The 13,116-nt window shown below is 42.1% G+C and overlaps 1 protein-coding gene across 2 annotated transcripts in view; it reads left to right on the top strand.

Annotated features, from left to right (window-relative positions):
• Positions 1 to 7,319, top strand: part of LOC134759884 (uncharacterized) — a 109,778-nt gene extending 102,459 nt beyond the window's left edge. The window contains exons 1-2 of one of the 2 annotated variants that reach the window (XR_010136750.1): positions 3,693 to 3,739; positions 4,115 to 7,319. Coding sequence is in view for 1 of the 2 variants with exons in the window: in XM_063714893.1 (XP_063570963.1) it covers positions 4,115 to 4,180 (66 nt within the window). In the remaining variant the exon portion in view is untranslated. Of the gene's footprint in view, positions 1 to 3,692; positions 3,740 to 4,114 lie in introns of those variants that run through there. The other variant, XM_063714893.1, reaches the window with a different exon arrangement.
• Positions 7,320 to 13,116: the final 5,797 nt, after the last annotated feature.

Genomic DNA, 13,116 nt, shown 5'->3' with positions numbered 1-13,116 from the left:
TGAAACAGGCTAGCTACTTCATGGAGTATAAATCAGGCAAGAAAATTATGTTTAGCCATTGTTTGGACTGCAATGAAAATTCTTTAAACTCACATACTAAATTCTGAGTGTATTCTTTGTACCTGTAATAGGCACATCAGGCATACCTATGATAGCTGATCTTTCAAAATCAGTCTCTAGAGTAGCAGTTCTCAAACTGGAGCATGCTTCAGAATCACCTGGGGGATTTATTAAAACACAGCTTGCTGGGCTCCCACCCCAGGGCTCCTGGTGCAGTAGGTCTGAGGTAAGGCCTGATGATTTGCATGTCTAACAAGTGGGTGGTGCTGATACCACTGATTTAGGGAGAAACATCTTATAGCTTCTTGGGAATGTCCAGCTTACTGTTTGTAGGTGGATGAGATTCTCATTTACCAATAACTCCATCTGCTGTCAGTACCTGAGTTGGCCATGGGAAAGAGGCACCAATCAGAGAACTTCTGAAGGGAAAAGAAGGGATTTCTCCTTTTGTTTACCTTCCCAGCACAGTCCACTCACCAGGTATTAAGGAAGGAGCCAGAACCACTGAGTCAGTGGGTGGGTAGGAGGGGTGCTTTGAGCTAGACAAAAAGCCCTTTCTATTTCAGAATGTCTTTGGTGGGAATGGATTTGGGAATTCATTCTCTCCCAGGGTGACCAACCATCCTGGTTTGCGCAGGATCGAGAGATTGCCCCTGGGACTGCCAGTGCTATAAGACTGGGGGAGTTCTGGGCAAACAGGGGCTGTGTTCACGCATCTCTTCTTTAGTTTAGTAGAATCATGAAGGGCATATTGTTCATTCAGATTTACAGATAAAATGAAGGTAAAGATTGCCACAGGATTTCTTTCCATACCTCTGCCCCCAAAAGGAGAAAACTAAGGTATTCAGGCTGATAAATATTCATTTTTCCCCCCAGCTTGCCATTAACAAGTACTTGCTCTACGTGACTGGTGCTGGATCCATTCTTCATTATTTACTAACAGTAAGGACATTTCTTTTTTATTTCTTTACAAAAAAAAAATTTGCTAAACTTCAACTGATTTTTAAAATAAATTAGGAAAGACAACCCCATCTTTTCACTGCAACATATAGCTTCTGCTTGGCTTGGAGCTGAATTTCTAGCATAGTCCTTTGTGACTAACCGGTTGATCTGATGAAGATACTGTAGGCACTAGCTCGGTCCTAAAGCTTTCTACTAATTGTTGTTTTCTTGTATTTACTGTCTTTCTCCACTCCAAATAGTTGTCACTGTGTTCCAGACAAATGCACACTTGTTTTGATTTCCTTCTTACTGCTTAGTCTATTTATATCAGGGGACCCTGGAAAGTGTGCAAGATAACCTTACTAGAAAGCTAAATTAATTCTAAAGAGCAAACACCATATGATCTGCCAATCAGATGGGAAAATATTGTTAATTGTTATTCATTTACTACCCTAAATCTTTCCCAAGAGTGCTTGAAATCACAAAAATGAGGTACATTTGCTCTCTATTCACCTTTGGAATTTAGATCTGAATGGCTCCCTGACCTGGGAAGATAGAACAAAAGAAATAATTGCCATCAATCTGACAAGACCGAGAAGGGCAAGTGCATGCATGTGTGTGAGTGTATATATTTTCATGGAAAAAATTAAATTGGCAGCCTTCCTGATAGAAAATCCATTGCTTTATGGGTTGAGAATTCCTCAGAGGCAAAAATGTCCTGAAGAAGGGACTCCTGGTTCTGGAGTCATTGGAGTGGCTGAATCAGGATGGCGAGTGCACCGCATCGCTTTCTGCTCATTATCAGCACTCTATCAAGAACCATCCTCTGGGGATATCCTCCCCTAACCAGAGCAACTCCCACTTACAGGTCATCACTGGGACTGCCCTTACCTTCATGTTGCTTTATTCCCCCGTTTGAAGTCTTACTAACATAGCTCTGGGCCATGTGGGTATGTATGTGTCTTCTGACTTGACTGTAGACTCTTTAAGGCCAAGATCCAGGATATATTCATAGTAGATGCCTTGCTGCCTTATGTAGAAAATGTCACCCAGTAGGTGCTCAATAAACATTGGTTGATTGAATGAGTGGCTGTTATGCTTGAAGCAGTTTCCATGATTCTAAGCCCATTCCTGGCTGATCATTTCTACAGAATTCACTGTGATTTTAACGCGGTAAATAGCTTTGGGCCAAGTCAAGTGATTCTTAGTGTAACATTCAGATTGGGCACAGGCATGCTCAAAGGTTAAACTGACTGCTTCTTGAGAGACAGGATTGAAAACATACGGTCAGAAAGGCAATTGGATTGCTTCATTTCACTCATAGCTTATGCACTTCATTCCCTTTGGCCCCATAAAACCCAGAACCATGGAAAATAAAGTCATCAGGAAGCTCATCCATCTCACTTTCTCTTTCCTCTCTCCCCCTTTTCCATGTAACTTGGGAGGCTGCCTTCTATGCTAGCACAGGACAACTCTGGCCCAGAGAAAGCTTTATTGTCACTCTGTAAATCTTGCAAAGAATAATGCTCAAAACGGTTCCACTGTGGCTTGAGGCAGAGGTCTTTGCTCTGCTCAGCCTAGCTCTCATGTTCACTGCTTCTGCATTAATCCCAAGTATTAGGGTAAATGGTGGAAGAAATGGAGAATCATCTCTGGAAACCTTGACTTTATTGGAGGCATGACTCACTTTACGCAATAGGTGTGGTCTCAAAGAGCTATGGGAAAATCACATTTTTAGAAATCAAGTCATATTCAAAGTGTAGTAGAAAAAAAGCTGACCATTTAATGAAGGTATTTATGAGTACTTTCAAAGTATCATCGTTGCTAGTGGAATATAAGTCCATAATTTCTCTTCTGTGAAAATCCAGATTTTCACAAGCTGTGTTTGCTCCAAGAGAGGTTCAGGAGATTGTGAAAGGTTGGCTGCAGGTGGCATGGACATGTATAATTACTGTGTTTAGAGTCCTCTAAGACACTGGGGCTTGAGGGCTTTTGCTTATTCTCTTTCATCCACTGTTGTGCTGCCTCACTGGTGCCCCTCCCTATCCCATCTCTCCCCTACCTTCCCACCTACCCCCTCCCAGACCCCCAGGGAGAAAGAGAAGAGAGACATTTGAAATAATCTTCACCTCGTCCTTAAGAGGTGAGCTGCTTGCCAGTGGGTTCTAAGGAAACTTGAGGTTTGTGCCAGGGCAGGGTCACTGTCATCATCAGAGTGCAGGGAGTAGCAGCAAGGTGGGATTCAGCAAGCTCTAAACTCCTTGCTCTCTTTCGGACACAGGGCCTGAGAAGGGGAACTCGGTGTGATATGTCATGGTGCACACATAGCACTTGTCCCATCCCCACTTCCATGTTCTCTCTAGGCTCACTAACCCTGCACTCCATATTTCTGGGCCTCAGTTTCCCATATAGGCACTTCAGGGCCTCAAAAGGTCTGCGGGCAAGGGTGCCTTGGGAGGGTGCGGTCCATTTTGTTTTGTGTGACTATTACAGAACCACACGAGGCTCCCTTTCAGCTAGGCCACGTGCCAGAAAGAGAGGAGAGAGTCTAGTCAGGATATTTAACTTATCGTGGTCACAGCAGGAATTTTTCCTGCTGCAAACTTCCTAACATTCTGACCCTTCTGGTCTGAACATTTCCAAGGCTGTTCCTATGCCAACCGAAAAACATTCCACAATCTATGTTTCTTGCGCAGTGTAGCAGTGGGCTTTTCAGTACCAGGAAGATGTATGAAAGGTTTGATTTATTGCCCATTCTTTTGTGTGGGAGAGTCTAGTGATTTCAGATATAACAACAGAACTCTGTGAGATGCTGAATTGCCCAGGGAGTGCTCAACTGCCCCGTGTCTTCACTTGGGAGGGTGTCAATCAATCATTCCTGGATACCTGACCAACATGGACAATATCATACAGTTAATCTCAAAACTAAATATCCAGGTGTTTTCAGTTGTGTAGTCAACATACCCAAATGCTCCTCTGAAATACACCATTGTATTAGTAAGTCAGCTGCTTGGTTTCATGTCACCATAGCCCGACTATTCTGGACAAAATTCTGACCTTTGTTTTGTCTTTTTTTTTTTTTTATAAATCACTCCTGTGTTTATGTTTGCAGGGAGAGAAAACCTTTTTCTATCTGGTCTTTTTCAAAATTTTGATGATGGACTCACATCAAGGATGAAGAGCTTTGATGTCATTTGAACACCACCACCACCACCACCAGCACCAACAAACAAACAAGCAAACAAGCGTGAAGTCAGGAATCCTGTGGCCCAGCCTCCAGTCCATTTCCTCACTGTGATCTGGCTAAGTCACCTCCCCTCCACCTCATTTCAGTCACCTACACAACAGGAATGGTGGCTCCTGGCATGAAAAGTTCTTAGGAGCATTCAGCATGATGGTGTGTGGAGCACTTGGAAACTGCGTGTGCATCGCCTCATATTTCTGGCCACAGGTCATTCAGACATCTGCCCTTTGCCCTGGAGGAGAACCACTAGGGACTTACGCCCATAGTCACCAATTCTGGCTTTTACCCTATCCATCCTTTGCCATCCCAAACTATGCCATCAACAAATTCTAGAAATCAAGTTAGAAATGCTGTTCCCACGAGGGTCTCTATGGTCTCTCAGAACAACAATCAGCTGGCCCTGCTGGGCAGATGTTGCCCAATCCTAACCCGCACTTAGCTATCAACTTAATCATTCTCAACTAAAAACACCTACCTGAATACTTTTAGGGGTTAAGAATAGTATAATCTCACTTAGCCATTTGCATTTTTTCTTCTTTTTACAAAAAGAAATTTATCTTTTTTTTTTTTTGAGACGGAGTCTTGCTCTGTTGCCCAGGCTGGAGTGCAGTGGCATGATCTCGGCTCACTGCAAGCTCTGCCTCCTGGGTTAGCATCATTCTCCTGCCTCAGCCTCCTGAGTAGCTGGGACTACAGGCGCCTACCACCACGCCTGGCTAATTTTTTTGTATTTTTAGTAGAGACAGGGTTTCACCGTGTTAGTCAGGATGGTCTCGATCTCCTGACGTTGTGATTCGCCCACCTCGGCCTCCCAAAGTGCTGGGATTACAGGCTTGAGCCACTGCGCCCTGCCAAGTATAGTATAATCTCGCTTAGCCATTTGTATTTTTTCTTCTTTGTACAAAAAGAAATTTATCTTATTATTATTTTTAATCAGTCTCTTGAGGTATAACTTAAGTGTACTAAAATTTGCTCTTTTTAGCGTACAGGTCTAGGATTTTTGAGAAATGCATATTCATATGTGACCACTCCCACGATCAACATATAGAATAGTCCTTTGCCACCCAAAATTACCTTGTGCCCTTTCGTTGTCAGACTCTTCTTGCTCCAGGCCCTGGCAACCACTGATGGATTTTCTGTCCCTATAGTTTTGCCTTTTCCAGAATGTTCTTCAAATGCAATCATTTAGTATGTAGCCTTTTAGGTCTGATTCCTTTCACTCTGCATAATGCATTTGAGATTCACCCACGTTGTTACCTGTTACAACGGTTTGTTCCTTTTTATTGCTGAGTAATATTCCCTTGCATGGATGTACCACAGTTTGGGTAACCATTCAACAGTTGAATGAGATTGAATTTGTTTCCATTTTTTGGTGATTATAAATACAGCTATAAACATTTGTGAAAGTGTTTTGTATGTACATACATTTTTCTTAGACATTTGGTTTTAAGAGATGTATTTAGGTTTAGTTCCAGATGAACAATGAGAGACTGAAAGACTTTAGGGACCCCTGGGAAGAGCAGAGGGAATATTCCCTGAGGCAGCCATCAGTCAGGCCTGGGCCTGTCATTTAAATGTGGGCTAGTGGTAGCAAGATGCTGTTATTATTTTCACCAAGGACATTTTTTGAGTAGCAATTAAAATGAACTCTATTTCTCTGAGCCCCTGGAGACGAACATAAGCACATGATAGTAACCATCAATTTAGTGGGCCTAATGTTATCTAGGTGGTTAATGTTTCCATGGCTTCTGGCAATTCCCAGTGTAAGTCACCTGTGTATACTGGGTGGATGCTTCTTTAAATTAAAGATAAACTGTTCAGCTTAATAACAGCTAAGGGAGAATATAGAGCCTGTGGGTGAACTGTTTACTAACAAGTTTCTTCAGGGTCATTCAACTTGAATGAACTCTCTTTTAGGCTAACTTGGTTTGTGGAGGGAATGCATATTTCTTAGTTAAAACAGTTGCATTGGAATCCCAACTGTGCATAGGACTTCAAGGTAATTATGAACCCCCACTGCAGATTTCAGGCTTAGCACCAATTCTCCTTGCTTTCTACTTGAATCCATCAAAAACAGGAGTTACGATGGAGTTACAGCTATACTTGTAAGGGTCTCAGTGAACCTCTCCCACTATTCTGCCTTATCACCTTTGGGTTCCTGTGTTCTCTACCCCCTCCCCACTGCATGTTTTCATTCAGCCAGGAAACATTTACTGCCTCCCTGGTATCAAGCCCTTGCATGAGGGTGGGAGCTCACAAAGATGACTACACTAAAGAATCATTTGACCTTTCTCATGTAGACCTCAACATGAATGAGTTTCAGTGCTGATAGGGCAATCATTACCTTCAGACAAATTTTCAGAAACAGCCAAGACTAGAGAATGTATGGCTACAGCACAGCACTATGCATTTATAATGGTCATGGGTTCTCCTGTTTTAATTATACATGGAGAATATTTCAGCTTTATTTGTATGGGCTGGTCCTATGTAAAACATTATTTCCATGAGGAAATGTGTTTGGGGTTCTAAATGACTAACTTACAAACACAACTTTGAATAAAATCCATGAATAGTTTGAGGATTTATGTCTATCAATGGCTGATGTACCAGATTGTTGGCTTTGGGTTTATTGGTATCCACGTTGAGAGGCATCAGATCATCCAAGGTTCAAGTTTCGTCATCACCACTGACTAGCATTGAAATCTTAATGGGATTAATAACAATGATAATGATAGTGACAAGAGCTAGCTTTTCATGAGTGCAGTGGCTAAGAGAGTTAGCATCAGTTCTAGCCGCTTTCATTGACATAGATGTAAATGGGGAGGGAAACCATGACTAGACTCAAATCTCTGCTCTAATGTCTGATACCTGAATATCACTTTGCAAGCCACATCATCTCTCTAAGTTGTATCTCTTTGTCTGAAAAATGTGGATAGTTAATACATTATGGATAAATTATTATTACATTAATACACAGAAATTCATAACGCTATTGGGATTACATGAGATAATGGAAGTATTTAATCTAGTGTCTTGTATATGGCAAATAAAAAATAAATATTCACTGCTGTTATTATGCTTGTTGTCTTTTATGTGTGTATAGCCAGACTAAATGAATTTGAAAAGAAATGAGTGAGAAATTATGCTTTTATGTTTCAAAATGATAGACTCAGGGTAGAGATTATCCTAGCTTTCCACAATTTGAGAAATTGTGGAAAGCTTCTCAATTTGAGAAACTGAGAAACTGAGATCTGGACAAAATATTTTAGTCCAGAACATGAAGCAGGCAATCTCATGCTTGGGTTGAGTAGGGATAATGTTGCCTCCAACACGGCAGAAAAAATTTCCATAATCCTTTGTAAATTCAATTTTCTTCAACAACAACAAAGAAAAACGATTTTCAGATCAGACTAGAAAGGATTGAGCCAACGTGAGGCGGGAAGAAATAATGTAATATGTTGGGACAATATCCAAGTGTCTGGAGAATCATGGAGAATGGAAAAGGTGCAGAGGACTAGAAATGAAAAGATGTCTTAGTTTTCAAAATTCTGGTTTAGATGATTAAAGAAATGACCTGTAATTTTTTAGAAGAGACTGGGATAGAATAAGGAATTCTCATGGGTTCGTGAAGACCTGGCCATACCAACTCTCATTTTCTTTCTTCACATGGTCACTAGCTTGAAAGATACAGGGAACACGTTGCCTAAAGTTGTGAAGAGAGACTTAATGAAATCTGAAATTGTGAAGTACTGGCATGATGGACAAATACAAAAATGTTACATTTAATAGGAGGAAATGTAATGCTTGATTCTTGATCCACAAAAATCAGTAGGCTAAGAGTCCTGGTTAAGTCTCCCTGGTTTCAAGGAAACAAAATGCTGTGTGTGTTTCCGGTGTTTGTGTAAGTGTGTCCTGGGGGGAGGCACCATGGTGAGGCACAGGAATAAGTTTCAGTGCTGATAGGGCATCATTATCTTCGGACAAATTCTCAGGAACAGCTAAGACTAGAGACTGTATAGCTAAAACACAGTCCTCTACGTTTCTAATGGCCTTGGGTCCTACTGTTTTAATGATACATGCAGAGCATATACATATGGTTATTGAAAGGATCTAGAGTCACCCCCCAACCCCCGCCCAGGAACAAAGCCCAGTTGGACCTCACATAACTAGACCAGAGACTGAGGCAGCTCCCTTCCTCCTCCTGCTCCTTCCCCCTGCCTCCCTCTCTTCTACCTCTCTTTCTTCCTGTAGGATCTCTTATCGCTTTTTCTCTGGTGTCTGTCCCATTAGCCCATTGCTTTCTGCTAACTGAATCTCTCTGCTTACTCCTCAGTGTGCACATTAATCAAAGGCTTCCCCAGCTGTACATAGCCCCACCGCCATCTAGCCGCATCCTCCATGGGTCTTAGCTCAATGTCTAGAAGGAGGAACTGGTGGTCCAGGCCCCAGGAGGAGCTGAGAGGCCTATAAACCATCCCATCAGCTGTGGTCAGGGGAACAAGGGTCATGTGGGCAGCAGGGATGGTGGCTAGTGAGGTTTCTAGAGAAGGAGGTATGTGTACTGCACATTCCTAGAATGAGACATCATGACACAGAAGCAAGTCATGAGAAAGAAATATTGGGTAGGTGGAGTTTAGACGTAATATATACCAAATAGAACAGATAACTTGCTTTAGGTGTATTTAGTCACAGCTGTACAACCAAGTGCATAGTTACAGAATTGGTCAGACATACATGGGATATTTCGTTCCACTCTAGAACTCATCCAGATAGAACTATCAGGAGAGTAAAATGTCTGCAAAAAGTATTTTATGAAGAATAATTGAAGAATGTTTAGGAAAAAATAGTATTTTAAGATAGTTTTCAAAATTCAGGGTAGGACTAGCTGTCTGTAAACCTTAAAGACTATGGTGTGGGAAGACAACTTATTCCACTCTTCCTTCCTGTCTCTTCACTCCTTCCCCTTTTTCCCTTCTTCCTTCCTTCCTTCCTTCCCCCCCCCTCCCTACCTTCCTTCCTTCTTTCCTTCTTTCCTTCCTTCTCTCCTTCCTTCCTTCCTTTTTTCCTTCCCTCCCTCTTTCCTTCCTTCTCTCCTTCCTTCCTTTCTTCCTTCCCTCCCTCCATCTCTCCCTCCCTCCTTCCCTCCCTCCCTCCCTTCCTTCCTTCCTTCCTGCAACAAACATGCAGAGCCTGGTTGAGCTATGCTACTTCCTGCAAGTCATTTACTTTGCTATTCCCCCAGGGCTCCAAGCATGGATAATTTCATGAGGTTACATTCTAGTAGGGAGGTAAACATTTAAACAAACACCACTAAAAACAATAGTTATTGTGATTGAGGTGGATAAAAGGTTTGGTGAAGGTACAGTGAGACAGAGAGGGGGTCAGGGAGAGTGGATGCTAGGGCACAGCCATGAAGGATCAGTGGCACTTCACTACGTAGACCAAGGAGACAGTCTTTCAGGCAAAGTAACAATATTCATGAAAACATATGGGGTATGAATAACCACTGCACCTTCCTGGAAGTAACCATAACTGTTCCATAGGGCTGGCCTGGAACAGGCAATGAGAAGGGTGTTAGGAGGAGCACTGATGCATACGTTTGGGGAGGTAAGCCAGAGCCTGATCATAGGGGAAAGGCTTCATCCTTTAATGTTATAGGGCTTCATTGCAGGCCTTTTCCAATTAAGTCTTGATGATTCAACTTGGGTGAGGGACCATAAAGGGTGAGATTAGAGGCAGAGTGATCAGTTATTGGCTAATGCGATAATCCAAGAAAGAGGCGACAAAATCCCTGGGACAAAAAGAAGGCAGCAGGCCCAAGAGGCTATTTTAGAAAGACAGACTCACTTGGGTTTGGTAATCCATTGAATGGAAACAAGAAGGCTGTGTAGGGCCTGGTTTTGAAGTGGTCGATTAGTGGTTCTATTAGTTAAGATGGGAAACATAAAAGAAAGAGCATTTTTAAGAAGAAGACAAGTTTGATTGGTATCGTTATGACAATTGCTGGAGACACCGTATAGCTTGATGTAAGGAAGATCTTCCTAATATTTACGTCTGTGCAGAAATGAGTTCCCCAACCCAAGTATTCAAACAGAGGCTTGTATAGCCATCTATCAAGATCACAGAAAAGGCAATTCCTGCATTGGGTGGGAAGCCAGAGTAAACAACCTTTAAAATCCCAACTTTAAGATTCAATGGTGCTATAGTAGCAGAAAAAAAGGCTGTTTATTTCATACATTGTTGATGTCTCCTGACAGATTTTAAATACCACTATGACATATATCATGAAATGAAAACAAGTAGAAGAAGGAAGTGACAAATGCACACTTTGGATGTGTGTATTGATAGCTGTGTATTTCCTTTATATGCATTTTTACGTGAGGCTGTTTATATCCAGAACTTTAGTTGCTGTTTCACAAATCAACAGTCAGTATTTGACATACTTGTCAAAGTCAGGGGCACTGACACAGCCAGCTCTACATGCTTGTGTGTAAATATGTGGTTATGTATGTGTAAATAAGAAGAAAGGGACTATGATTTGTAACTAAATGATTACTATTTTCCATTTAGTGCAATATCTATTCTATTACTGCAAAGTAGTCATTTATAAATCTTTTGCAAGGCAATGATGCTGAGGAGAGTTAAATATCAATCTAAGTATAACATCAGTATGTAAACAGATTGATGAATTGCTAGATTGCTAGGATATAAACCATATGGAACTGCAAATAACGCTCTAAGGAGCTGGGGATAATTTTAGCATTTCATGAAAGTCAAGGACGAGACGGAGCTATACTACCTGTTGATTAAACTTCCCAACACTCTTCTGCTTTTGCTCTCGGGGCTATGTGGGACAGTTAGCATTGTGAACATTAAAAGTATAACTTGATAGATGGTTTCTCTCCTAATGCAGGATGAATGGGCCCTGTGGGGATAGTACTGAAAAATATTGTAGAGGTGGACTGGGGAGAGATTGGTACCTGAGGGCTGGCCCTGTGCAATGCTGCCTCAAATTTTGTGTGTATTTGATTAAAGCTCAAAAGCATTCAGCAGATCTTCCAAGGAGCCTATGATGCAAGTAAAGGTTAAGAACCTGTTACTTTTTAAGTGGTAGGAATAAGGCTCGAATCCAGGTTTTCTGTCTCTCAATTTGGGGCTTTTTTAATGAAATCACACTAGCTTCACATACTAAATCCTGTGATGGCATAATACATTTTATACCTTGCTATCATCAAGATTCTCTCTCTTTTCTGGGTTATGAAGGTAGATCCTTCTCCCTTTCCAGTTATATATGTAGCACCCCTACTGATGCTCAGGGTGGGTAGAATTAAGTTGAGGGGTCTTGGGGCTTTTATGATTTAAAGAATTTTCAGCTAAATCTATGCAGTCAGAGTGGAGCACAGAATTAAGCAATTTTCAGCTAAATTTGAGCACAAAAGGCAGCCAATGTGGAAAATTACTTAAGCCCTCTCTGAATCTGGCTTCTGCAAATCTGACCTGAATTATCAAAGAAGAAAGCATTTTCTATGGAGTGCTCAGAGGGGAACCACAGAGATTAGTAAAGAAGGTTCCCAGGAAAGGCTCTAAGGACTGCAATCATTTTGACAAGGAGGCCGTGGGTGAATATGCTAATGGCTGCCAAGTTTACACAACATTTTCACACAGAGAATTACGGCCTGTGGTCTCTGAGCACAATGGGAGGTCGGGGTTAGCCTACAGCTTGTGGCCTTCGTGTTAGCTCCTGGGGTCCTGTTGGCCTGACTGAGGCATGGCTACCATTTGGGTGATCAGGGAGCGTTTCTCTTCTGACTCTCAAAATGGCAAGCCAAGGACAGCTCAGGGAAAGGCTGGGGCTGCCATGGCCTAAGAGCAGAAGGGTCTCTGTGTAGGTGGCTGGGTTCTGGAGCAGCCGGGCTTAGAGCAACTCTGCACATCTCATCCCAAACTGCCCTCCTCTCTCTCAGCAGGGCCTCCAGGAGGAAGACTGGAAAGTGACTGGGGTAAGGACCATCATTTTGCTGCATTTTCCTTTTTTTTTTTTTAATGGAGTCTTGCTCTGTCACCCAGTCTGGAGTGCAGTAATGCGATCTCGGCTCACTGCAACCTCCGCCTCTCGGGTTCAAGGGATTCTCCTGCCTCAGCCTCCGGAGTAGCTGGGACTACAGGGGCAGCCACCACACCTGGCTAATTTTTTGCTGCATTTTCCATTCCATGCTGCTCGAGTGTGGATTCTTTTCATAGTGGTTTTGTTTGTTTGTTTAATTTTAAAAAACAAGTTAAAGTGTTGTTATAGTTTTCCTTTGGGGACTATCCTAAGTGCCTCTTACCGCTGAATATAGTAATTTATTCTAATTTCATTAGGTATTTATCCCAGATTTGTCTCTTGAAACTTCCTGGCTGCCCTTCCAACATGCTTAACTCCATGTAGTGTAATAAGGTAGGACCACTCATCAGCACCTTGCTGGGACAGGCATGAATAGGACCCAAAGGAGATACAATTTCTTGAAGTGAGTATATTAAAATGTATGCACACCTTTAGTAGTACCTGGTAGGGCTTGGTGTAAGGTATATCTTCTGAGGTTTTAGTGAAATAAAAAATTACAAACACCAGCCTGGCCAACATGGTGAAACCCTGTCTCTACCAAAAATACAAAAATTAGCTGGGCGTGGTGGCAGGTGCCTGTAATCTCAGCTACTCGGCGGGCTGAGGCAGGAGAATCGCTTGAACCCAGGAGGCAGAGGTTGCAGTGAGCCAAGATCGCATCACTGCACTCCAGCCTGGGCGACAAGATGAAACTCCATCTAAAAAAAAAAAAAATTTAAACACAGATATATGAAAGAACAGACTTTGAGTTAGATAGATTGATTAC

This window comes from Pongo abelii, chromosome 14 (genome assembly GCF_028885655.2).
Source record: "Pongo abelii isolate AG06213 chromosome 14, NHGRI_mPonAbe1-v2.0_pri, whole genome shotgun sequence".
NCBI classification, from domain to species: domain Eukaryota; kingdom Metazoa; phylum Chordata; class Mammalia; order Primates; family Hominidae; genus Pongo; species Pongo abelii.
This window is presented reverse-complemented; position numbering and strand designations above follow the sequence as displayed.